The sequence below is a fragment of the Balaenoptera borealis genome, assembly GCF_965194805.1.
Source record: "Balaenoptera borealis genome assembly, chromosome: 2".
Lineage (NCBI taxonomy): Eukaryota > Metazoa > Chordata > Mammalia > Artiodactyla > Balaenopteridae > Balaenoptera > Balaenoptera borealis.
Genome location: NC_138867.1, coordinates 96,247,742 through 96,274,195, shown reverse-complemented (window position 1 = coordinate 96,274,195; position 26,454 = coordinate 96,247,742). Strand labels below are relative to the sequence as shown.

The 26,454-nt window shown below is 41.0% G+C and overlaps 1 protein-coding gene and 1 long non-coding RNA gene across 4 annotated transcripts in view; one reads left to right on the top strand and one right to left on the bottom strand.

The window, feature by feature from the left end:
* Positions 1 to 808: 808 nt before the first annotated feature.
* On the top strand, positions 809 to 17,535 carry TICAM2 (TIR domain containing adaptor molecule 2). 3 transcript variants are annotated; one of them, XM_082378455.1, is made up of 2 exons: positions 809 to 1,770; positions 14,791 to 17,535. In XM_082378455.1, the coding sequence occupies exon 2, from the start codon at positions 14,807 to 14,809 to the stop codon at positions 15,440 to 15,442; it is 636 nt and encodes a 211-aa protein (XP_082234581.1). In that variant the 5' UTR covers positions 809 to 1,770; positions 14,791 to 14,806; the 3' UTR covers positions 15,443 to 17,535. The 3 variants fall into 3 exon arrangements, with proteins under 3 accessions (XP_082234581.1, XP_082234579.1, XP_082234580.1); XM_082378453.1 differs by having other exon boundaries at positions 14,680 to 17,535; XM_082378454.1 differs by lacking the exon at positions 809 to 1,770 and adding an exon at positions 1,842 to 1,896 and having other exon boundaries at positions 14,680 to 17,535.
* Positions 16,671 to 26,454, bottom strand: part of LOC309622525 — a 41,849-nt gene continuing 32,065 nt past the window's right edge. Inside the window, exon 5 of the long non-coding RNA XR_014240931.1 lies at positions 16,671 to 22,899. This is a non-coding gene — a long non-coding RNA (uncharacterized lncRNA). The remainder of the gene's footprint in view (positions 22,900 to 26,454) is intronic.

Below are 26,454 nucleotides of genomic sequence, written 5' to 3'. Positions count from 1 at the left end.
AATTTGGGGAGAAAAATTTAACTTGTAACCAATTTGAAATTTTTTTTTAGTACAACATGTGAATATTTATGAAGAACAATGCAAAATTTGGAGCAATTTAAAACATAAAATGAGACAATTCAAGTAAATTTGCCCTTGACATTAGTGACTTTAGGTTCACTTATGCATGTGATGTGGGTGATGAATGGGGAAGTAAATGTTTATCGCATTTGTCATTAGTGATATTTCAATGAAAAAGTTTGGAAAGCAGTGGTATGAAGGGTTGCCAGAGGAAGAGGAACAGGCAGAAGAGACTGAAAGAGAAGAATTTTAACAAGTAGGATGAGTATGAAGGCCCCACGGGTTGTTAATATCAAGGAACTAGAGTATCTGGAGGAGACAATGATCAACCTTGTCAATTGCCAAAGGGAGATTAGGAAATGAAGGGGAAATGAAGGCAACAAAAAGTACCAGATTTAGTAACAGGGAGGCCACTGTTTACCTGAAAAAATAGAGGGAGGAGGAGAAACCAGCTGTCAGTGCATAATGAATTGTGTTGACATGATGCTTAATAGGGCATTTCACCAAGTAATTACTGTCTGCCAGTGCCACCTTCAATGGCCCATCCTCATGCTAAGTAGGGGGGGAGAGGAAGAGAAAATAACTTAGCTCTACCAGTAGTAAGCCTCTGAGATCCAGGTATGGGCCTTCAATTCCAATGTACTATTCATTGTCTTCTCTGACGTTTAGTAATGGGGTTCTCCTCCTTTGGCAGTGAGTAGGGAGTGCCTGAAAAGAAGGCGGGGGGGGGGGGTGGGGTTGGGTGGGGGGTAAGTGGTTTCTGAACTGGGTTCTTTGGGAATGACTGGGATTGGGAGCCTGAGATAGATATGGTAGGATAACATATTTGGCTTTATCAGGCATTTTATCCTTCTTAGAATTACTTGGTTGCTTTCCTGTTCTCCCTAACTATTCTGCGGAGTTCCAGTCTGTTTCGGCTGTTCAAAAGAATCTGAGAAAGGAATCTTTCTCAAGGTGGCTTTTGGCTGGTGTTGAGAGTGAGGAGGTACTGATACGCCACCACCCCCAACCAGGGATGTGGTTGACTGCAGCAGTAGTCAGTGAGAGAACCCCAAAGAGAAAGGAAGAGCCAAGGGACCAACTTGGAGGACCCGGAGAGTCGCTGTACCTCGGGAAGGGTCTTAGAGGGTTTGTTTGGGTGAGACTGGCTGTTTCCTTCCTTTAGAGTCTAGGGGCTTCTGTTGTGAGCCCCGGGCTCCGCTGCAGGCTCCTGGGCGCGCTAGGTAGGCGCGGAGGCAGCGACTGCAGCTCCCACGCCCGCACTCACGTCTGTAAGGAACAGACAGCTGAGTCCCTTTCCTTCCGGGCCTCCAAGTCGGGCCTCAAGGGACATTAAAAAAAACAAAACAAAAAAAAAGCAGCGCAGGGACAATTACCCTGCGCGAGTTCCCCTCCTCCGCCCTCCCGCCCTCTCGCCCTCTCCTTCCCGCCGCCCAGAGACTTCCAGCCTCGTGAAGCCCAGACTCCCTCCGGCGGGGCCGGCCTGCAAGGGTTAAGTGGCGGCGCATCGCCGAGGGGAGGGGGCTCGGCGGCCCCCTGACTTCCGCACGCCCCGCCTCGCGCGGCGCCGGGCCGCGGGCGTGGGGCGGGGTCTGCGGCGCGCAGTGGACCGGCCGCCTCTCCTTCCCGACCCCCACGGGAAGTCGCGCAGCGCTCGGCGGGCGAGGAGGACGGACCCGTGGCGGAGGTGCTGCGCCGCCCGCCTCCCCGGCAAGTAGCGGGCGCCCGGGCGGGTGGGCTGGGGGCCGGGCGGGCGCGGGGGTGGGCGAGCCGGCCGTCCTTCCAGCAGAGTTGCCTCGCTCTGAAGGGAGGACCCCGCAACTCTCTGCCTGTCTTGTTAAGTGTCATTTTGACTAGGAAACCTATCTTTTAGAGAAACCTCAGAACCCTAAGCAAAGAGCCCAGCGTCTCAGAGGGCTTAAAGGTTCTGTGGGAGCCTCCGCCAGGCACACTTGAGCCAGTGCTGAAAGTTTTGGTTTTGGTTTGCTGATTTGGGATCTTGTCCCAAAGCTAATTTGGATAGAAATAATTTGGGCTGGCAGCTGTGAGCTTGTTTTCAGAATTTTGTTAGTTAGGACCTCTCCAGTTTTTCATGGCAGTAAACTTTGGTTTTAAAAGTCTTTAAAAATAATCTTAAATAGTGCGTTGGTTATAGAGATAAGCAACTTCATTTTATGTCTCACTGAAATCAGAAAGTAGATGGGCATATATAGAATAATGCCTTACATTCTCCTGAAACAAAGTAAATGTTAGTCAGATGTCCAGCTGTATGTTGGATGTTTTGCACCTCATCTGTTGAATCATTGGCTCCCTGTGGTATTTTTAAATTTATTCGTTTAACAAATACCTGCTGATAAATCACTTGCCTTTAAATAATCCCCGCTAGACCAAATGTCTCCTCCTAGGTCCCACCCATTTCTTTGCTCCCTTTTACTTAAAAAGACAAAAGAAAGAAAGAAAAGAAAGAGAACCAGAAAAAGGTCTTTGAAAGACTTGCCTCCAAGCCTTTATTTCTGCTCCTCCTGTTTCCTCCTCCACACTTTCATCTCAGGCTTTTTGTCTCCATCACCCCCATGTCACTTGTGAAATCCAGTGTCTGTGTACATTTCCACCTCCTATGACACAGTTGTTCGCTCCCTCCTCCTTGATATTTTTTCTGCATTTGGCTTCCAGGTCACCACCACCTTCTTCTGCATTTCCTTTCACCTCACTGGTCACTCTTTCTGTGTCTCCAGGCTTTTCCTTCTTTTCTCAACCACTGTTAGACTGCCACAGTGCTTGGTTCTTGGCCATATTCTCTTTTGAGCCATAACTTTCTCCCAAGGCAATTTCTATCCCAAGCCATATTTCATGACTATAAATAACATCTATAAGCTGATGACTTACAAATTTTTCTTTCTAGTTTTACTTCTGTCCTGAGCTCTAGGCGCATGTGTCTAGCTATTTGCTCAACATCTCCACTGGGAAGTCTGATCAGCATTTAAATGTAGTGTGTCCAAACAGAATTACTGATACACACCCACACAGTCCTCTTCTGTTTGCCCCTCACTTACCTTCCTTATCACAGGAAATGTTACTGCCATTCAATGAGGCTGAAACTCTAGGGATCGTCATCGACTCCTCTTTTCAGCTCTGACCCCACATCCAAGCATCCAGCAAACTGTTGACTCTACCTTGAAAAGATAGCTCAAGTTCGACCACATATTATGTGCCCTCTCTAACACAAACCACAATTCTCTTTTACTGGACAACTGTGAAGACTCTGATTTGGTCTTCCAGCTTCTACCCTTGCTTCTCTATAGTGTTTCTCCAAACAGCAGTGGTTTTTTTTTTAAAATATCTAATCAGAACTTTCACTTCCCTTCAAAACCTTCTGGTGGCTTCTCATCAGAATCATAAAAACCAAATTCTTACGATGGCTCAAAGCCCTGTGTCATCTCACCCCTGACTGCTTCCCTGGTCTTATCCTCTGCTTCCCACCCGTCGCCCCCCCCCCCCCGCCCCGTCCCCGCCCTGCCCCCACCCCGCCCCGCCCTCAGCTGGAGTGGCTCTGATCTTGCTGCTGTTCTCCTTGCCTGCAGCAGGCCTCTGCTAGGCCATGGCAGGCTGTACACCTTCACTTTCCTCACTCCCCCGTTCAGATACTGTCTCAGGGGTTACTGCCTTAGTCCTGGTAACATCTTGTCACTGATCCTCTGGGTTGGTGGCTGTTAGATACTGAACGCTGTTCTCTAATATTCCACGAAGCTTATGGCACCGTTAAATCCTTATTGGTTGCTAGGACTCTCTAATATTGAAAGTGCACAAGCAGCTTTCTCTTGAGTCTCACTTTGATAAGATGTACAAGTTTGCCCTTTTATAAAATGTTGTTCCTGGTTTGGAGAAGGTTTGCCCTTTAAGGCTAGTTCTCATTCTTAAATATAGAAAATGAAAGGGAAATACTCTGTTTACTGGAAAGAATATGCAATATTTTTTTTTCAATTCCTTTGCTTCAGTGGGAAGCAGTAGTCTCTGATTCAGAACCTTGTTGAGTGGTACCGGTAACAGGTAGTTCTAATGGGAAGAAGAAAAATGAAGGCACTTGTTCAGAGAATATTATACACGTCTTTAAGTTGTGTAGTGACTGAGCCAGTGTCAGAATAACAAGAATCATAGCAAGATTCAGTTCTCTTTTTAAAATATGTGGGAATGGAAATGAAAAGCAATATTTTCATCTTCACGAAAAGCTGTTGGGAAATAAAAGACCGTTTAATTTACATCATGTTTATTTCTTATTTTAATCCCAAGGAACTAGTTCTGTGATGTTACCAGTAGAATAGGTACTATTAGGCTGGCCAAAAAGTTTACAGAAAAACCTGAATGAACTTTTTGGCCAACCCAATACCTTCCTCTCTTTTAAAAGAACAGAAAAATTTTTTTTTTCTCATTTCAGAGTTGGGATTTCAGATGCTTGAATAAACATATACAATAGAAGATTAAATAAAATTTTAAAATAAAGGGATTTGGAATATGGAACAAAGAGTAGGAGGGTTAAAGGAAAGCCATGAGTGAAATCATGGTCAAATCTCCCGCCCCAAGCTTCTGTATGTTGATTAGACAGCACTCATCGACCTGGACCTTCCTAGCAGCTGAGAAAAGAGACAGGCTCCACAGATGAAAAAGACAGTGCTCAGGGGAAGACCAGTTTGTGTATTTTTGTTTTTCTACCTGATAGAAGCAATTTTTTAAAAATTAATTAAACATTTACTTGCTCAAGGACCTGTTTTAGGTACTGTGGAGATGAATAGTCTGCCTTCTAGTATGTGTAATTAAGTAAGATATTGGAGGACCCCTGTTGGGTTTAGAGTTAGCAAATCCAGACTATTGGAAAATTTGCATGTAGATAAACAAAAACAGGAGATCAAACAGAGTTAAACCTGGAGGTGAGCTCAACCCATCCCAAATGTGCAGATATGGCACATAAAGTATATACTGTTTGAGGCATTAAGTGAATGTGACCTCTATTTAAAAACGAAATCTAGAGAATAATGTATTTACTAAGAAATCTTTTTTTTTCCACATTACATTATCATTGTAGAAAAAGGGTGTATAGATATAGATACATGTACATTCACACATCTACCATACACAGCTAACCAATGTTAACTTTTTGGTATACTTCATTCCAATCTATTTTCTCTATAGTTTGTTTTTACAAAGTTTTACAGTATATTTTATTTTATAGTCTATTTTTTTCACTTATTGTTATGGAAGCATTTTCTCATGTCGTTAAAATAATGCGTAACATTTGTAAACATTTTGATGATTTAATAGGGTTCAATCATATGAATAATACGACATAGTTTATGTTGCCATTCCCTACTTTTTGAACATTTTGATTGTGTACCTCCAATAGAATGTTGGCTAGCCTATGATACTATGTACAAGTTCTCTAATAAGGAAATATAGTCATGTAACTCATACTTCAGAATTGAAATAAAATGTTTCCATAGATCCTGTGACAGGAGAAAGCTGAGCAAGTTTGAGAAACAAAAAAAAGACACACATGTAGGGAACTGGGGGAGCAGAGGGAAGAGAAGCACGAGATAAGCTTGGAGCTGAAGGAGCCGGATCCTGCAGGACATTCTTGCCATATTAAGAAATTTTGATTCTAAGAGCAGTAGGAACCCATTGCAGGGGTGTAAACGGTAGTAATTTGATCAGTTGTATGTACTTAAAAAAGATCGTTGTGGCTGCTGAGTGGAGAATGGATTAGACTGACCAAGAGTGGCTATAGGAGACCGATTAGGAAGGAGCAGTGTAGTAGACTAGGGGAGAGATGTTGATCTAGAGTGAAAATGCAGTGGGGAGGGAAGTGGAACATTTTGAGATGGGTTTTGCAGGTTGGCTTGCTGACAGCTTGGAAGTGAAAGTGTAGGAGTGGAAGGGGAAAGTGTCAGTGATGCCTGAGGTTTCTGGCTGTTGTAACTGGGCAAATGATGGCGCCATTTTCCATGGTGGAGAAGTCTGGGAAAATGAGGTGGAAGCTACCTCCCAGGCCAGCAAGGAAGACAAGTTAAAAGTGCTGTGTGATACATATTATAAGAAATATGAGGGACTTCCCTGGCAGTCCAGAGGTTAAGTCTTCGCCTCCCAATGCAGGTGGTGCAGGTTCGATCCCTGGTTGGGGAGCTAAGATCCCACATGCCTCATGGCCAAAAAAACCAAAGCATAAAACAGAAGCAATATTGTAACAAATTCAATAAAGACTTAAAAAAAAAAAAAAAAGAAAAAAGAAATATGAGCAGGATATTATGGGCAGCCGGAGGAGGAGTACTTAACTCAACCTGGAGATCAAAGGAAATGCATTCAGCCAAATATGACCCTGGAGCTGTATCTTGAAATGAATGTACCATATTTATATTCACACCGTTTTTAAAAATGTAACGTAATTTCTCATTAAAAAATCCATACATTTGGATAGGCTGGTCCCTATTCTGATTGAGTCAATAATTTATATACTAGGGATGATAAAGAACTATCTGTTCAGCTATCTCTCAACTTGAAAAACTGTGTTAGGTCTTATATTTGGAATTGTCTAATTCATTCATTCATTCAGAAGGTATTGTTGAATGCTGTCTATGTGCAAGACTCTGGAGATACAGTGACAAGCAAGACAGATTTGGTGTTAGTTTACAGTCTAATGGGAAAGATGAGAAACTAAGCAGATACTCAAACATGTAATTAATTGTAGTGTGACTAGAGCCATGAAGGGAAGATACAGGGTTTTAGACTCCTACAGATCCCTAACATTTCTAATGCAAGCTTTGGTACCTAAAATGAAAAATACAGGCACTAGCTTAGTTAGACTGTAAGTATCAATGGGTAATATTTGATAATTAATCCTTTCCTTTACACTGGGCCTTTGCTATCCTTATGGATTCTGTGCAAGCCCCAAAAGAAGAAAATAAATAAATGACAGCTGACTCTCGATAATGTTATTTCAGTAAAGAACAGGTGGATTCAAATTCTACCCATCCTATTCCTGAAGATATTGATCACCCTAGTTGGGATTTTATTTTAATAAAATATTTCCAGTGTGAAGAAGCCTGAAAGAAAAGTCTACATGTTCCTTGTCTGGCTGGCTCAGGTCTATTCTGTTGGGTCCTGACAATGAATACAATGGGTGATACAGGCCACGCGGCTCCTGTTGGAACTATTCAGTTCTGCCTCTGTAGCATGAAATTTGCCATAGGCAATACGGAAATGAATGGGCATGGCTGTCTTCCAGTAAAACTTTACTTATAAAAACAGGTGGCAGACCATGTTTTGCTGCTGACCTGCTGTAGTTCCCTGGCCTGGATTTGGATGTTGTATCAATCATAGTTTTGTTGCAGAGAACAGAGTCTACTATAGCTAGTTTAAGCAGAAACGTGTACATTAGAGGATATTACAAAATGTACAGTATCACTGGGTAAGTTGAAGAGCTAGAGTCCAGATTGAGTTTCTAGGAATACCTCAGACCACCACCTACCGAACTGGTCTAGTGGCGCTGGAGCTTTTTAAAAAATTATTTATTTATTTATTTTTGGCTGTGTTGGGTCTTCCTTGCTGTGTGCGGGCTTTCTCTAGTTGCGGGAAGCGGGGGCTACTCTTCGTTGCGGTGCGCGGGCTTCTCATTGCGGTGGCTTCTCCTGTTGCGGAGCACGGGCTTCAGTAGTTGTGGCATGTGGGCTCAGTAGTTGTGGTGCGCGGTCTCTAGAGTGCAGGCTCAGTAGTTGTGGCGCACAGGCTCAGTTGCTCCGCAGCATGTGGGATCTTCCCGGACCAGGCCTTGAACCCGTGTCCCCTGCATTGGCAGGCGGATTCTTAACCACTGCGCCACCAGGGAGGTCCGGAGCTGGAGCTTTTGCCACAACCACGAAACCTCCTGCCAGATCAGCAAGCTGCCAGCTCTGAATCACACCAACCCGGCTAGAGTCTTAACCAGCAAAGTCACTGCCTCATGCTCTGCCTCCCTTCATATTTAACTCAGACTAGTAAGTACATCTGATTGGCAGAACTTAAATTACATCCAGGACCCTAGCTTCAAGGAAGTCTAGGAAATAGAGCTTTTAGTACTTGTGGTACAGGAAGTACAGGAAGGTTCACTAAAAGGAAGTTGGAATAAGTTTTGCGTGAGCAAATCTGCAGGATCTGTTACAGAACGCCCCTTTGTCTACTTAACATCCATACCTTCCCTTCTTTCCATACCTGAACCTCCAGACGATGATAGCAAGAAATGTGCTCTCTTCCAATATAATGCAGCCATCTCTGATAAAAAAAAGCAAAGTGCACACTCACCTTCTCCCAAAAAGCTAAAACCCAAAGTCCTGTAGGTCGCCACATCATCTGCAGTATTCATCACAGACATTAGCCTGGGACCTAGCACCCTCAGGAGTTAGGTGGCCTCTCTCCTCTCCCAGGGAAAGGGGGAGTAGGAGAGAGAGCTGCCCAATGACCAAGAGGAGAACAGCTCGGCTCTAAGAAGCTCCCATCCATACTTTTCATTCTTTCTCTCTACTAGCCAGTTCCCTCCGTTTCCAAGCATTCTGAGTTTCTCCTCTCTTCATGAAATCCTCTCCCCACCCTATGTTCGTTTGTAGCTGTTGGCTTCTTTCCTTCTTAGCTAAGCTTTCCCCTCCCCCGCCCCCTCATCCTCCTCCTCTAGACTCTTGAGCATACTGGTGACTCCCACCATCCCCTGTAACTGCTCCGGAGAACCTCAAGGGGCTCAATGCCTTGGACGCTGACCACTGCTCGAGGTACTCTCTTGCCTTGGCTTCCGGATTCTTTGCCTGATTTTCCTGCTGCCCAGGTGCCACTCCTCCCTCTCCTTTATGGCCCCCCCCTCCTCCAGGTGCCCCTCAGGCATTGATTCTGTCTTCAGCTCTCTTCCTTCTCTTTTCTTTCTACTTCAGTTACAGATTTGAGCTAGTGTCAAGCTTTTATCTCCCGTCGAGATGCTCTCCTCAGCCTCGGACCTACATGTGTAAGTACCCATTGGACAGCTCCTGTTCCAGGTCACAGGCACCCTAAGCTCCCTGTGTCCCAAACTGGATGAACTGGTCAACTACATCCAACCCCCACCCTGCTTGTCTCAGCAAACGACTCAGCGAATGTAACAAGGCATAGACTTGGGAAGCATACTTGATCCTTCTTTCTCCGTCACCCTCCCAACCCCTGGCACCTCCTACATATCTTCATCTCCACCATAACTTCCTTAGTTCAGGGCTCTGCTTTCTCATCTAGGTTATTGTAACAGCAAAATGATCCTAATACACTGTGCCCTCTGGTGCTTCAGTGTTTTTTTTTTTTGCAAATGGTGCTCCCACTGCCTGGAAACCGTCCGCCTCTCGGCCTTACTGATGCAGTGCTCCCCACTGCGTGTCCATCCTGAGTGCTCTGGTAGCACCTGTTATTTGAATGAAGCACCAGTGCAGTGAGTCCTAATTATCTGCTTATCCTGGGTCCACATCCCTAAAACCCAGCAGGTCTTGGTGCAGAGTAAGTTTTCAACAACCCTTATTAATAATGACAAAACCTATTTATTAATTGAATTAAGCAAAGAAACTATTAATTTTGTATGTATTTCCCACAAGATGGTGCTATTCAGATAGGAAAAAGTTCTCCGGGGCTAAAGGATCCAAGAACTAGATGCCTAAATGTTTGTTAAATGTGTTACATTTCAGAGGCAGTGATTTAAACGCATAAGCTTTTTCTGTGGTAAACACATGGACAGGTTGAAAATGGTTTATGCATATGTATTTTATTATCAAATTATTACTGATCATTGTTTTACTTACTGCTTTTTGGGAGCCTCTCTTCCCAAGTGGTCAAAAATTTTTTTAAATGGAAACAGTAACTCTTAATTCTAGGGCAACAGACTTTTAAGGAGGGTTGCATTTGGGTTTTTCAGAGATACAGGACCAATAGGTTTTATAGAGAGAGAGGAGGGAGGGTGGGAGATTCATTTTAAGGAATTGGCTCATGTGACTGGCGAGGCTGGCAGGTCCCAAATCTGCAGGGCTAGAAACAGGCTGGAGATGACTTTGCAGTCTTGAGTCTGAAGGCTGGAAACTCAGGTGGAATTTCTATGTTGCCGTCCCAAGGCAGGATTCCTTCTTCTTTGAGGAACCTCAGTATTGCTCTGGCCTTCACTTATTGAGTAAGTTCCACCCACACTATGGAGGGTAATCTTTACTCAAAGTCTACTGCTTTATTTATTTTTTAAAATAGAAATATAGTTGATTAATACAGTATTATATTAGTTTCAGGTATACAGCATAGTGATTCATTATTTTTACAGTTAAAGTCTACTGCTTTAAATGTCAGTCTCACCTAAAAAATACCTTCAGAGCGACATCTGGACTGGTGTTTGGCCAAACAACTAGGCACCATAGCCTAGCCCAGCTGACACATACAGTTGACTCTCACAAAGGTCTTGGTGAGGAAAGTAAACTTTGTATGAAAGAGAAATTCACACTGATGTTTCACTTTTTAGTTTGGGACAAGGGAGAGAGGGCTGATGGCTGTAACCACCCTGAGGAACCTCCTGGGAAATTTCTGCATGGAGAGGGGCTGTCCTGGGATAGGACCCAACGGGTGCTGCCCTGACTGTCTTCCAGCCACGGAAGTCTTCTGCTGGGAGCAAGAGTACACACAGACACTAATCAGCATTGGGTAGAGCTGAGGAAGAATAATAACCTTGTGGACACGGTAATCTCACCCCAATAGGCTCCATCCTGTATCATTTATACTACAAAATGAGATTGAGGTTTGGGGCAGTCCTAAGGAAGGCGTTTTGCTTCCTCTTTTACTGAGAACAATGAAACAGTCAAAGGGAACTTCTGCAGCTGTCCTCTGCCACATCCACTCACCCCCCTGTAGGCACACAGCTTAGTTCTGCCTTCTCTTATTGCTACTAAAGTAAAACTGTAAAGTTTTCTTTGGCTTCTTTGTTATGTATTTAATAACAATATTAACTGCTAACATTTATGGAGCACTCTTCTAAGCCATTTGATCTTTGTAAAAACCTTAAAGGTAGGTATTATAATTATCACCATTTTACACATGATGAAATCAAAGCACAGAGATATACGTACAGTAATTTGTACAAAGTCTTGCAGTTTTTTTTATAGTAGGGCTGGGATTTACATTCAGGCAGTCTGATTCCAGAGCACGTAGTCTTAATGAGAATGGAATTTTTTATTTGTCTCTCGCATGCTCTGATTCTTCTTTATCTTCTTTCTTATTTCCTGTAACATCTGTGCACACTTGCCCAGTGTTCATATATGCCGTGCTGTTCTTTTCATCTTACTCCTATTGAATGTGGGGGGATTCCTTTGGCACCTTCGTTTGCCTAGATATACAGTGAATACATTCTGGACTCTCTTTCCTTCTTATCCTGGGCCTGTTGATCTTCCCTTCAGAACTTCGGTTTAAGGGCTCCATCCTGATGGGTTGTATCTTTCCACATTTCTGTTGCCCTGAAGGGATGTGATTAGCTCAGTTGGGCTGTGGTCAATAGTAATTGGTAGTTTTGGTCTTAGATCTTTTCTGGGGCAAAGGATGGAGGTGGACGTGTCATTCTGTCAAGTGAAAAGCAAAACAAAACCAAAAAAGGTTCTTACAGAGAGCGATTTGGCCAAATCTATCACTATGACAAATGCATTTGTCCTTTGATACAGAAATCCTGTTTGGGGCAATTATTCTGCAGATGACCTTGCACATAAATGACCTTTGTACAAAGTTATTCATTGCCGCATTGTTCGTGATAGTAGCAGACTGGAAACAAATCACGTATTGAAGAACGGGACAGTTATGGTACATTCACATGCTAGAAGATTATGTAAATAAGAGGAGGTTCTCCGGGTGCTGCTATGGAAGGCTCTGAGGTTATATTACTAAGGGAAAAAGCCATTTACCATCTATCTGTCTATCTACCTACCTACCTACTGCTGTTTGGCAGTGTATGTGTATATATACAATAATACTTTTTTTTAAAAAAAGGAAAGAAAAAATATATGTATTCATGAGGAAATATTGGAAGGCTATAGGAAAAACTAATAAAAGCGGTCACCAGTAAGAGGCCATGGGGGCAACAGGATGGATGGGGAAGACAAGGATGGGAGTGGGGCTTTTCCATATAAATATTTTCAAAGTTTACCCTTCTAAAAAAGTAAATAAAGAAATGTCCACACACACACACACACACACACACACGTTTTTATTCCTGTGAACAGTGGTCCTGTGTGCCTCTCCCCTGCAGCCACCTTCACTCTCCTCCCGCTTAGCTGAGGGGAAGGAGCTGAAACCTCACTGTTTTGACCCTGACGCTAACTGTCCCTGATGGAGGAGGAGAGCACGGAAGAGACTTCGCAGGATTCTCCGTGCCAGCCTTCTCCCCTCTCCTGTTTCCTTCTGCGTTCCCCGCCTTCCTTCTGTTCTCTTTGTTGATGGAGTTAATTAGCTCCGGGTGAACACAGGTTCTCCCCCTTCCTTCCAGCCTTGAGAACCCCTGTGAAGAATCTGGACCACTTCCCCATCTCTGACTCACGTGGTGGTGGGAAAGGCAGATCTCCAGCGCAAAGCTTCCCGCATCTTTTCCCCTTGGCTAGCTCCTGACTCTCCTCTCCAAATTAGAAGGTTATGGTGAAGTTTTCAGACATTGTCACTAATTTTCTCCTCGCTGGTCTGCTTCGGGTGGGGGTGGGCAGGAGTGCTTGGAAGTTGGAACAGCACATCATAGATTTCTGGAGTATTTTGCTGTTTTTTGCTGACCAGCGTTTAAGAAAAATGAGACGTGAAATTGTAATTTTTCTTCATAATGTAATTCTTTTTTTGTTTATTTTTATTTATCTCAAAAGATTCTGTGTTTGGACTCAACACACCATTTTACCTTAGAAGTTTTCAACACTTTTTAGTGAAAATCTTTTATATTACTTCACATGCACTCATCTGCAGCAGCTGGTGATTAAGATAATGAAGTTAAGTTGGTTTAACAAACCTATCTCAACAAATAAGTGAAGATCATTTTAATTGACACTTTAATAGATTTCTCTGGATAGTTTTTTTTTTTTAATTCAGGGGAACCTTCTTTCGCAATTCTGCGTAGTAAAACTTTTTTAATGATACAATAAAAAAGTCAGCAGTTAATCCTAACCAGTGAAGAGAGTCTGAGTTCATTTAGGTTTATTAATTGGGATATCAATAGCATTGGAGGGTTGTCATGCCTTAGACTACCACTTGGTGGCTGGCACAGTATACTGTGGATCAGAACCTGAAGTACAGACAGAATAAATGACAGGCAATAGCCAGCAATTCCTTCAATATTCAGAGGCAGTAGCAAACCCTTTCACTCCTTATATGCATTAGAAAACAATTCTCTGTGTTTTTCCTTGTTTTTTCTTCCCATAACAGTTTTTCACCATTTTTGCTGAATGGTTGCTTCTAAACCTGACATATTTTGGCATATGTAGCTATGTTACTTAGGTCATAATGAATAAAATTCTAATTTCTTCTTGAACTCTGGTCTTTGCCAATGAACAATAAATAAAAATGCTTTAGAATATAGCCTATGGGCCCATAGTTTGAAAACATGGAATTTATAATTATTCTAAATTTTCTGTCTTTTGATAAAAAAAGAACCCCCCCTTGAAACTGCCTGTTTGGGGGTTATATTAACAACACTGCTGACATTATCTGAAGATTTATTTAAATTAGATTCACATGGAGTGTGTTTCTTTCACAGCTATCTAATTCTTCCACTCTGAATTTAGGAGTTTTAAAATAAAAGAACGAGTATAGACTACAATGATTATTTGTTAATTTCACTGGAGAAAATCACAAGGCTTTGTTTCCAGATTTCACTTCCAAACCAAGATGTTAATTTCTCCCTAGGTGAATAAATGTTTTCGTAAGTATTCCCAAGATTAGCTGGAAGAGATATTCCTTACTTTTCACAATCCTTATTATAGTTTCTCCACCAGCCCCACTACAACACGGCCTGATCCTAGACAAACAAAAAAGCTCTGAACCCGTGAATTCTGGGCAACAAGTCGTTTGACATTTCAGATCTTCTCTTCTGAGTCAGTAGAGCTGCCTGCTAGCCATCTTTAGGATATCTGTATTCTGTTTTGTATTTGTGTTTGATACAAAAATAAATTTTGTATTTAATGTTGGAATATTCTGTTTCTTTAGGTTTTCGTGTTTCTAGCTTACACAGTAATTTGGTTATGGAGAAGTTGGATTTAAACTCCATATGGGTAGAGTTGATATGGTACCTTTTCTCTAAAATACCAAAGTAATTTATTTTAATTTGGAGGTTTATAGTGTGATTATAATACCATTTAAAATTTCCACATATCTCCTGTTATATTAAACTGGACCCTCTGTTTAACTTACCCTTGACTACCTGTGGTAGCCCTTGTGAAGCTCAAAAAAGACCAGTGATTTCATTTCCCAATGATCTGTTTGGCAATTCTTTCTTAGAGAACTTTATATTATAATCTTTTTGAGGTTTTCGGGGTGAATGAAATTTTCCATTTTTAATGTTTTGATTAAGTTTACGGTATTCTGCTTTGTTATTTCTCCTTTTAGAATGAAATGAAATGCTGAGAAATAAAGCTTTCCTATTCTGATTTGGATCTTTATAATGGGTATCGGAAAGTCTAAAACGGATCCCTGCCCTCTTTCTCTCTCTTGGGGTAGAAGCCACAGTGTGGATATGAGTCAAAGACATCACAAGTCAGATTCCAAGAAATCTGAAGAAATCTCCCTGAGTAATGCTGCTGCTCATAGCAATACAGCGGAGATGCCAACAGGGGAGCAGGAGGGAGCCAAGGGAGTGGAGGAGATGCCAGAAGAGGAAGAAGAAGAAGAGGTGTTCCTCAAATTTGTGATACTGCATGCTGAAGAAGACACAGACGAAGCCCTCCGAGTCCAGAATCTGCTGGAAAATGACTTCGGCATCAAACCTGGAATAATCTTTGCTGAGATGCCATGTGGCAGGCAGCATTTACAGAATTTGGATGATGCTGTCAATGGGTCTGCCTGGACAATCTTATTATTGACCGAAAACTTTTTAAGAGATACCTGGTGTAAGTTCCAGTTCTATACGTCTCTCATGAACTCTGTTAACCGGCAGCACAAGTACAACTCCGTCATCCCCATGCGGCCCCTGAACAACCCCCTGCCCCGAGAAAGGACTCCCTTTGCTCTGCGAACCATCAACGCCCTGGAGGAAGAAAGTCGTGGCTTTCCTACACAAGTGGAAAGGATTTTTCAGGATTCTGTGTATAGGATACAGCAAGCTATATGGAAAGAGACCAGAAATACGGTACAAAGGCAATTTATTGCCTGAGATGGAACACACAACACACAGCAGGCTCTTGTTTTGTGAAACAAATGATTTATCTTCACTTGAGAAAGCATATTTCTAGGAAAAGTTTAGATGAAAGAGAACCTTACTCTTACAGGAACTTATGGAGCCCAAGAAAGGTAAATTTCTGCAGGACAGTCTATAGAATTGTACTTTTCGATGTTTCCATAAACTTGAAATTGTCAGTTTCAAGAACTCTGTTTCCTCTCACAGTTTTCCTAGTTCATGATTACAACAAAAGATATTTTAAATTCATATTCCTCGTATTGAACTTGATCAAAACCTTCTATGATAGACATTTAAAAAATACAATAACACTTTGATTTTGTTCTCAAAGGAACCGCAGAAGAAAATGGCCTCGAGAGATCCGACCGCCCTCACTTTCGAGGCACCTCTCATGAATGTTGCAATAAAGCATTCCCGGTGTTGTCACCCAGAAATAGGGATAGCCAGACTAGAACATTTAGAATGTTGAGTGCGGAAAAATATGAAACCCAAAATAGATGTGAGAATGGTAGGGCTCTTTAAAAGAAGCCAATCAAATGTGTTTCCTTTCTCTTGGAATTTGTATGTTTGGAGGCAGTTCCCACCACTGATTAGTGGCCCATTTGATGGTATTGTGGTCAGGGACTTCGTGCCTGGTGTTGACATGACCCCTGGAGCTGGAAGCTCTCCATTGTTGGTCATTGTGTGTGACCAGGAGCTTCTGAAAGGTGTATGTATCCTTGGCCAGATGTTCTCCTTTAAAATCAATAACCTCTCCTATGGCAGCTGTTAAACATTCCTCTCTCACACAATGCCCTATCAAGGAAATATTTCTCAACTAGGTGATCACAGAGCCTGACTCTGTGTGTGTGTGTGTGTGTGTGTGTGTGTGTTGTAGGTCACTTTCAGACTTGGGATAGAAGTGGGAGATGCGTTTTCTGGCATCCTCTTCTAGTGCCCCACACTCATAGCAAACCAGAGGCCCCAAGAGGACCGGGTCCTGTCTTTCACAACCCTTCTGCCCCAGCTGAGGTTGAGGGAGAACCATCAGATACAGACCAGGGACGAGGCGGAGTGTGAATCAGGTCACGTTGTAATGAGAAAAGCAGCTGATGGGGATCAGGAGACCTGGTGGTTCTAGCCCAGTCTCTGTCACTGAGGATGAATGGGACCGTGGGCAAGCTATTTACCCTCCTTTATCTGTGAAAAGAAAGGATTGGATTGATGAATCTGTAAAGGCCTTTGTCCTCTCCCAGAATGTGAATAACTAGGAACCAGAAAAGGGAACAAGCAAAAAAAAAGGTAGAATTGTATAACGTGATTTTATAATATAATAGATGCAGGAGGCTTCATATATATGCTCACAATGAAAGGCTATTGTATGTTTACAGTGTAATTGATTTCTAATGCTTCCCATTACACTTTTATAGTCACAGAAAAATATTACAATACGTGCTTACTCAGATTTTTTAATTTTTAAAATTTTTTCTAGGGACCCTTGAGGAAAAACATTCTGCCCTGTTTTTCTTTCTCTTTATTCCCACTTCTCCATATCCCCTACTAACACTAGGGTCTGCTCACAGCTTTCTACAGTCCGCCTCTTCATAGTCATGAATCAACACGTTTCATAATCCTGCAAGTAAGTCAAACCTCCCCCACTACTAGTACTTATCAAAGATGAGATTCTTCTCATTGTGTGGTGACTTAAAGTTCCCTTCTATCATATTAGCGTACTACTCACTTTTTTTTTCAGTTCTAATGATAAGCATTCTTTTTTTTTTTTTTTTTTGCCACACTGCTTCCTGTATCTCCAATTTCATATACAAATAAAACATTAACCACCCGCCCTGCCTGCCTGCCAAAGTTGGACCAATTAATGCTGGATGGTAATTTTTAAATAAGTGTTTTTATTTTTTACCTTTGACTAATAAGCTTGATTATTTCCAAGTCCAGTGGAGATTGTGGAAAAGTGTTTTGAAAAGAGGCATCAATCTGTACTCCTCCACAGAGCACCAGGCACAATATCTCACTCGATTTGGAGTTACATATATATATTTTTATGATGAATAAAAATGTTAAGTACTGAATAACTGTCTATGCTAAAATTAACTGTTGTAATAAGGGATTATCAAAATAGCTAAACTGAGGGTGAGAAGAGGTAAAGGTGTGGCCCTGGTCGTGTGAGTGTGTGTATACGCATGTACACATGTATAGATTCAGACTTACAGGGAAATTCTGTAAAATTTTGCCACATGCTGGAGAGCATCCATTTTGATCATCTGCGGGTCTCATTGCCCACCCTGGAGCTTCACAGAAGAACCTGAGTTGTGCCTTGTGTGTCAGGATTCTTTCAGCTGTAAGAAACAGAAAAGCCAATGCCATGTGACTTTTGCACTATAAGGAAAACTTACTATCTAACCTAACAAGAGGTCCCCTAAGGTATGGTGCCTCAAAGGTGTCACTAAAAACCCAGTTCTTGGGCTTTGCTGGTGGCGCGGTGGTTGAGAGTCTGCCTGCCAATGCAGGGGACACGGGTTCGAGCCCTGGTCTGGGAGGATCCCATATGCCGCAGAGCAACTAGGCCCGTGAGCCACAATTACTGAGCCTGCGCTTCTGGAGCCTGTGCTCCGCAACGAGAGGGGCTGCGATGGTGAGAGGCCCGCGCACCGCAATGAAGAGTGGCCCCCGCTCGCCGCAACTAGAGAAAGCCCTCGCACAGAAACGAAGACCCAACACAGCCAAAATAAATAAATTAATTAATTATTAAAAAAAAACAACAGTTCTTATATACAGTGGAATATTGTGCCACCTTAAAAAGAAATAAAATTCTGTTACATGCTATAACGTGGATGAACCTTGAAAACACAATGCTAAGTGAAAAAAGACAGACACAAAATGACACATATTGTACGGTTCCATTTATATGAGTTACCTAGAGTAGGCAAATTCATAGAGAAAAAAAAGAGAGGTGACCAGGGGCTGCGGGGAGGGAAGAATAGGGAGTCATGTTTCATGGGTACAAAGTTTCTGTGTGGGATGATGAAAAAGTTCTGGAAAAGGGGAGTGGTGGTGGTTGTATGACATTGCAAATGTATTTAATGCCCCTGAATTGTATGGTTAAAATGGTAAATTTTATGTATATTTTACCACAGTAATTTTTTTAAAACCCATATGGTCTTTCCATCTCTTTGCTCTGCCATCCTCAGTGTCCCAGCTGGGCTTTCCTTAGAGTTGTACTATGGCTGCACCAATGTTAGGCACAGATATTGAAGCATCCAGCCTAATAAGACAGTGGGAGTGGTTCACCCAAGTGAGGAAAAATATTTCTTCACTGCATTGTTGAAAATTGCTTATGGTGATAGTAAAAAGCCATCTGACTTCTAATTGGTTTTATTATTATTTTAAAATTCTCTCCACCTGCATCCAGGTGGACTACTCGCATCACCTCCCCCCTCCCTCACATTGTTGTGGAGTCAGACACCCTGGTTTTTTTTTCTTTGATGTTCACCGTGTATCTCTATTCTCAGTTCTATGGTATTTGAGTATTTACATTTTCATCTTTACAGATATATTTTTTAAATTTTTAAAATTTTATATTGAAGTATAGTTGATTTACAATGTGTTAGTTTCAGGTGTACAGCAAAGTGATTGTTATATATATACATATATCCATTCTTTTTCAGATTCTTTTCCCATATTGGTTACTACAGAATATTGAGTAGAGTTCCCTGTGCTATACCATAGGTCCTTGTTGGTTATTTTATATATAGTAGTGTGTATATGTTAATCCCAACCTCCTAATTTATCCCTCCCCCCATTCCCCTTTCCTGTTTGAAAACAAACCATAAGTTTGTTTTCTATGTCTATGACTTTTTTTTCTGTTTTGGAAATAAGTTCACTTGTATCTTTTTTTTTTTTTTTAGATTCCACATATAAGCGATATTATATGATATTTATCTTTCTCTGTCCAGCTTACTTCACTTAATATGATAATATCTAGGCCTATCCATGTTGCTGCAAATGGCATTATTTCATTCTTTTTTATGGCTGAGTAGTATTCCATTGTATGTATGTACCACATCTTCTTTATCCATTCCTCTGTCGATGAGCATTTAGGTTGCTTCTATGTCTTGGCTATTGTAAATAGTCCTGCAGTGAACATTGGGGTTTGAATCCCACCTGCGTCCTCTATAAATTGTGATGTTACACAAGACACATAATCTTCCTGGGTCTCAGTGTTCTCATCCAAAAATGAAGATAATAATGCCTCCCTGGTAGGGTTATTTTGAGGATTAGATAAAATAATACCTACGAGGTACTCACATAGTACCTCACGCGTAACTACCATACCAGTTCTATCCTACTAGAACTATTGTTGTGGCCTACACACATTGACTATGCAACATGGGATGGGGCAGAGGGAAAATATAATTACCCACAACCTTGTTCTTGGAACCATTGTAGCTTGTAAGGAATAGATTTTTAAACAAAGAGGAAACGAGATGCTGGGCCTTGTTTCCGTGTGCAGGACAGTTCCCGTCCGGGCACTGAACATTGAGAGGAGCGCCCTGATCTGCAGGGGATGTGTGAGCTATAGCTGTTGGCGTGGAGGAAGCTGGGGGCAGGGTAAACGCGGCAGCGGGGCCCCGTGACTGTAACAAGTTAGGGAAGTTGGGCCATAGACTAGAAAAGCGGGAAAGTGGAGTCTAGAAGTGCCAGCTCTGAAGCCGGTTCAGGGGAGTGGCCCGGGTGCGGATGACTTCAGCTGTGTTTTTTTGTTCTTGATGCTCAGAAGAGGTAGATACAATTTGCATATATTTGCATTTGAGCAGGGTCACCCCTTTAACTCAGCCCTCTGCTGTGGCTCAGGAAGTGCCAGATAATTTTGTTTTGGCTGGGAATACAGGCTGGATGAAGCCTCGTTAGACCGTTTCCCCTCGGGGTGGGTGGAGGGGTAGTGAGAGAAGCACTCATCTGCTTTGCTCCTTCCTATCCTGACGAACTGGATTTCTGCCCTGAGTTCAAGGTTGCTTGCTGGGCTTAATCCCTTCCAGTGCAAGTCAGGGCTGTTTTCCACTTCAGTCCCATGTCGTTCACTTTTGCAGGTCCTAAAGCCTTAGTCGAGCCTTGGAGTGGACCCAAAACCTGTCAGAGCCTCAGGCCTCCTCATGTAAGGATCAAGGGAACTAGTTACAGAAACAACTTCCTTGAGTCCTCCCAACCCATGCAGCTCATTCCTAAGTCACAGGCCTGCGTAGCTGGTGAGGTGAGATCTAACACGTCTGCCCTGGGTGTCAGCCCCGTGTCTGTGCCTCTCCTCCACATCACACTCTAACACTGCCCGGTCTGTGTCACCTGATGAGCTGTCACGGAACATGACTGTGTACTCTGTACTTGTGGGAAGGGCTGAAGGGTGAGGAGGAGAGTTCAGAAAGCTGCCAGGCACCTGATGAAATGAAACCATAGTATCTGAAAATTGATGTCCTTAAAGCAATGACTGAAAGGAATGAATGAATACAAGAGACCAGTGTTTTTGTCCATGAAACTGATGTTTCTCAGGAGATTCCAAGTAGAAAGAAGTGTGTTCGATTTTGAACACCTAGTGGCTAGATGGGAACAATATTCTTACCTAAATTTGTATTCCAAGTCATAGTTGGCAACCTGCGTTGACAATTAACACATTAGGTATGAGATGGGGTAAATAATACTTGAAAGTGCCATTAATTAATAACTCAGAGTACAAAAATGATTTGATGAAAAGCACAACAAGTTAACCTGCAGAGGAAAATAAAAGACGGTGGTGGCCCCCCCCTCCCCTTTGCCAGTGCCCTGGCTTCCACAACTGTTTACTCCATCCTCTACCCTGGTTCACGTCTCCCTCCCTTTCTGGCAGGAGCCAGAATAGTTCTGGGGGAAAAGAGCTCCTTTATTTGGTATAGCATGCCTCCCTTCTCTCCAAATAGAGTCAATTCTGAGTCATTTTACTCTGAGGTGAATAAATAGGAATGCCTTTGTTAGCAAATAACTTGAGTTTAATCAGTTTCGTAACTAATTGGGAATGTGCCTTCCAGCTACCGCCTCAAACAACAGGGTTCAAACAAGGAAATCTCTACAAACTAGCTTCTCCCAGGGGATTTCCGTGGTTACATTGGATAGGACATGTAACCCGCTTTCCAGATTGCTTAAGTATATTTTATAAATAAAAACACTATCACATGAATCTAAAATTATATTGGGCTGATGGTTGCACAAACATGCTAAAAACTGTTGAACTGTACACATTAAATGGGTAAATTTTATGGTCTATAAAATATTGCTCAGTAAAGAATGAACAAACAAAACCCCACAAGGTGCAACAACAAAATGCTGTAGTGATTTGGAAAACAATTTGGCAATAGCTAGTGATGTTGAAAGTGACAATATCTTGTGAATCTAGCAGTCCCTCCTCTGGATTTGTACCCTAGAGAAACTCTCTCACAGGTACCCAAAGAAGCACATGTAAGGAGGATGTCTACTGCAATATTCTTTGTAATAGTAAAAAACTGGAAACAATCTAAATGTCCATCAGTAGGAGAACTCAAGAAATACATGATGGATCATATGGTAATTTTTTAAAATTTAATTTAATTTATTTATTTTTTTATACAGCAGGTTCTCATTAGTTATCCATTTTATACATATTAGTGTATACATGTCAATCCCAATCTCCCAATTCATCCCACCATCTCCACCCCCGCCACTTTCCCCCCTTGGTGTCCGTACATTTGTTCTCTACATCTGTGTCTCTATCAGAAATACACGGTGGAATGTTCATACAGTTGAATACTATAGAGCATTTAAAATAAATAACAGCTACGTATATCAACATGGGTAAATCTCAAAAGCATAATGCTGGAGAGGGTACAGCAAGTTGTAGAATAATATGGACAAACAGATACCATTTATATAAAGTTATGAAATACAAGATGGCATTTTTTTAATGGAGACACACATAGGTGGTGGTATATTATTTCCATGCTTTTCTGTATGTTTGAAATAGTTAATAATCATTTTTTAAGTTCACCCACACTGATGGTCATGTTAAGTCCTGGAGAATTTCCTTACACGTGCAATGATTTGAGGAGTGAAGAAAAGAGGAAGACTCAACAGAGAAATCAATCAATCACATGCTGGTACTAATAGGTCTCATATTTTATCACCTACTGTGTCAGGCACTTTACTTCCATTATCTCCAATATTCCCCAGTTTCTGTATGGTTGGTCTTATTATGTCCAATATGAGTGACAGGAAACTGAAGCTGGAGACATAAGTCATAAGCCAAGATCAGGAGCTGGTAGTTAGTGAAGTCATTGGAATATCAAGTGGTCTGGCTCCAAGTCTTTGTTGTTCTTAGGCTCCATAATGTGGCTTCTCAATGGATCTGTTTTCTCAAAGTGGAGAATCTTAGGAGAGGTCTGTAGTACAAAGAGAAAACCATGGCAATTTCTAAGTAAAAATAAGAAATGACATGGTGAGGTGGCCCTATTTTTAGTCTTCTTTGCCTGGTATGAATAACTCATGACTGGGAGTCAGGAGATACATGTCCTAACTCTACTGTGCTGCTGTCTAGCTAATGTTTCCAGTCTTCAGTCTTCAGGATGGAAGTTTTGACCTAAGTTTTGCTTTGGACTGTTGTTTTGTTTTGCTTTGTTTTGTTGTTTGCTTTCTTTGCTCATGCTAGGTGTTAAATATGGTAAATGAAACACTGCTTTGATTTAAAGGGAAGAAGAAAAAATTAGAGGGACTGATAAGTGGGGATCACTTTTATTTCAGGAAAATTAGTGTTGCAAAGCTCCTGGATACATGTTACTATGTGGTTTTTTGGGTCTTTAAAGCAAAAAGGTTGTTCAGCAATGTATGAAATATTGACTAAAGGAAACAAATACAGGACGTTCACGTACACTCTGGTCTATGAGTTTCAGAAGGGCCTAGTTCCAACAAAAATTATTTTTGTAATGCTTGGATCATACTATAGGTAAAATTACTATGACATCGGATGCCGTATGTTTTGATGAGAGTGCAGCTTATGGAGCCACATTACCTGGGCTCAATCCTGGTTCTACTATTTACTCCTTGGGTAACTGGGCAAATTAGTTAAACTCTCCATGCTTCAGTTGCCTCATTTGTAAAATGGAGATCATAGTAAAGACTACATCTTAGATTTGTTGTAAAAAGTAAATGGGTTAATACAGGTAAAGTGCTTAAGAAAGGGGGAATAACCCTTTCATCCTGACTTAGCCCATTATTCAAGGCTGACTGCTAAGCTATTAGCTAAGCAATTAGATCCAAATCTTGATAGTTGCTCTATTTTTTCCCTTCCAGACCATATGGGTTCACTTTCCTTTGATAAGTTTGCCTAAAGCCAAGGAACAATCCATCTGCCACTTAAACAAGAACAGATTTATTGCTTTTAACTTAAAAAACAAAAAATGTCTGTAAAGATGAACTCCATCTTTGTGGGCCTCATCTACATGCCTCCTTCTAGCCCTGCCTGGGTGGCTGTCAGACTCAGAGGCTGTGCTCTAAAGGGGAGGTAACAAAAGGATCAGTAGTCACTGACCCAGTGACTCTAATACTTTCTTTGCTTCCCTGTGTTTTATATTGGCTAAAGAAAGGGAAGGCTCCCAGCCATTCATTCATTGGTCAATCTAAGTGTGTGCTGTAGTAGCTTCTTCATTCTTCTCTTCAAGCAAAGAGAGGAACATGAGGGCAGCTCTAGGCCTGATTGGAACCACTGGGGAGCTTCTGGCATTGGTTAGTGCTCTGCTACATGGTTGGCTTGGGGAGTAGATATTTCAGACTGCCCAACAATTGGGGACTTAGAGGAACAATAGATCCTGGTTACTATCCTTTTGCTAAGATATTTCTTTTATTTTTCTTCGTACTAACTCATTAGGACCCAAGCTGTTTTCTGTGATTACAACAACCTACTCAACTTTAAAAATTTAATGTAGTTCTATTTAATTTTTAAAATACATAATATGTTCAAATACTTGAAAATTCAAAGGGTACAATGAAGCACTCCAGTTTCCATTCTCAAAGCCAGTTAATATCATCACCTCTTTGTGTTCACTTCCAAAGATACTCGATGCATGTACAATCAATAACACATGTGCATATGTACATGATTTTACATCTATCTATCATACCTACCAATCTCAGCAGTCATCCCATTTCAATACATGAGGAGCTTCCTCATTTCGTTATTCATATTGACTGTCTAATATTTCATTGCTTTGTTGTATCATTTCTTTTAACCAGCCCCTGTTGATGGGCTTTAGGTTGTTTTCAATCTTTTCCATTACAATGTTCTTATAACAACCTTGTATATATGAAATTTTGTACATGTATGAATGAATATATCAGGAAGATAAAAGCCTAGTAGTTGACTTGCTGGGTTAATGAACATGTTTTGTGGGTTTTGTACTGCCAAAGTGCTCTTCACAAAGGTTGCATCAATTTATACTGCCACCAACATTATGTGAGAGGGCCTGTTTCCCCAGATCCTTCCAAGAATGTGTCACCAAATGTGTCGATCTTTGCCAATCTAATAGGTAAAAAATAGCATCTCAAAAAAATAGTATTGTCCACGTTTAAGTTGGCATTTTTGAAAAAAGTGAGGCTGAACATCTTTTCATATGTTTAAGAGGCTTTGGTGTTCCCTTTTCTGTGAACTATCTATGTACACCCTTTGCCCAAGTTTCTATTGGGTTATTGGTCTTTTCATATGGATTTCATATGAGTTCTTTATGTGTGGGATAAATTAGCCTTTGTCTATGATTTAAGCTGCAAATATTTTTCTGAGTGTAGGTTTTGACTTTGCTTATTTTTTCCCATAGAAACTTTTTTATTTGAAAATAATAGAATTTATCAGTTTTTTCTTTTATCTGGGCTTTTTATTTTTTCTTTTCTTTTTTTTCACGCTTAGGGAGGATTTCCCCATGTGAAGGTTATTAAAAATTATCCTCTGGTTTCTTCTAATACCTCTATGGTTTTGTTGTTCACATTAAAGTCTTTAACCACTATGGAATTTATTTTGGTGTAAAGTGTGAGATGTTGGGGTAATTACTTTTTTTCTAGTTGCTCTAACACCTTTTTGTGATAATCTATCTTTCCCCAATAGTTTTAAATTCCACCTTTATCATATAATAAAAGTTCATGTACGAATTTTGGGTCTACTCCTGGACTTCGTAGTATTTCCCGTTCATCTGTCAATCTGTTCATGCACACTTATCATACTGTTTTAATTATTGGCACCTTATAATATGCTTTAATATCTGAGAAAGCTAATCCATGCTTATTACTTTTCATTTTCAGAATTTTCTTTTCCTATATTTCATGAGTATGAAATATTAATTTTAACATATTACTATTAAAATATGTTTATATTGCTTCAAAAATCCTTTTGTACTTTTACATTATGGCTTAGTTTAAGAAGATTTGATATCTTTTTTTTGATGTATTGCTGATTTACAATGATGTGTTAGTTTCATGTGTACAGCAAAGTGATTCAGATATATTTATATACATTTTTTTTCAGATTCTTTTCCATTATAGGTTATTATAAGATATTAAATATAATTCCCCATGCTATACAGTAGGTCCTTGTTATTTATCTATTTTCTATATGATAGTGTGTATCAGGTAACCCCAAACTCTCAATTTATCCCTCTACTCCCGCTTTAGCAAGCATAAGTTTGTTTTCTATATCTGTGAGTCTATTTCTATTTTGTAAATAAGTTTATTTGTATCATTTTTTAGATTCCACATACAAGTGATATCACATGATATTTGTCTTTGTCTGACTTACTTCACTTAGTATGATAAGAAGATTTGGTATCTTGATGATAAAGATATCATGTGTGTCTTCCTGTCTAGCAATATCTTATGCCAAAGAGCAACATGGATGTTCTGTTCTGGGAGCTTTTAACAAAAATGACAAGCTTTTGTATGCATTATGTGCCAAGGTT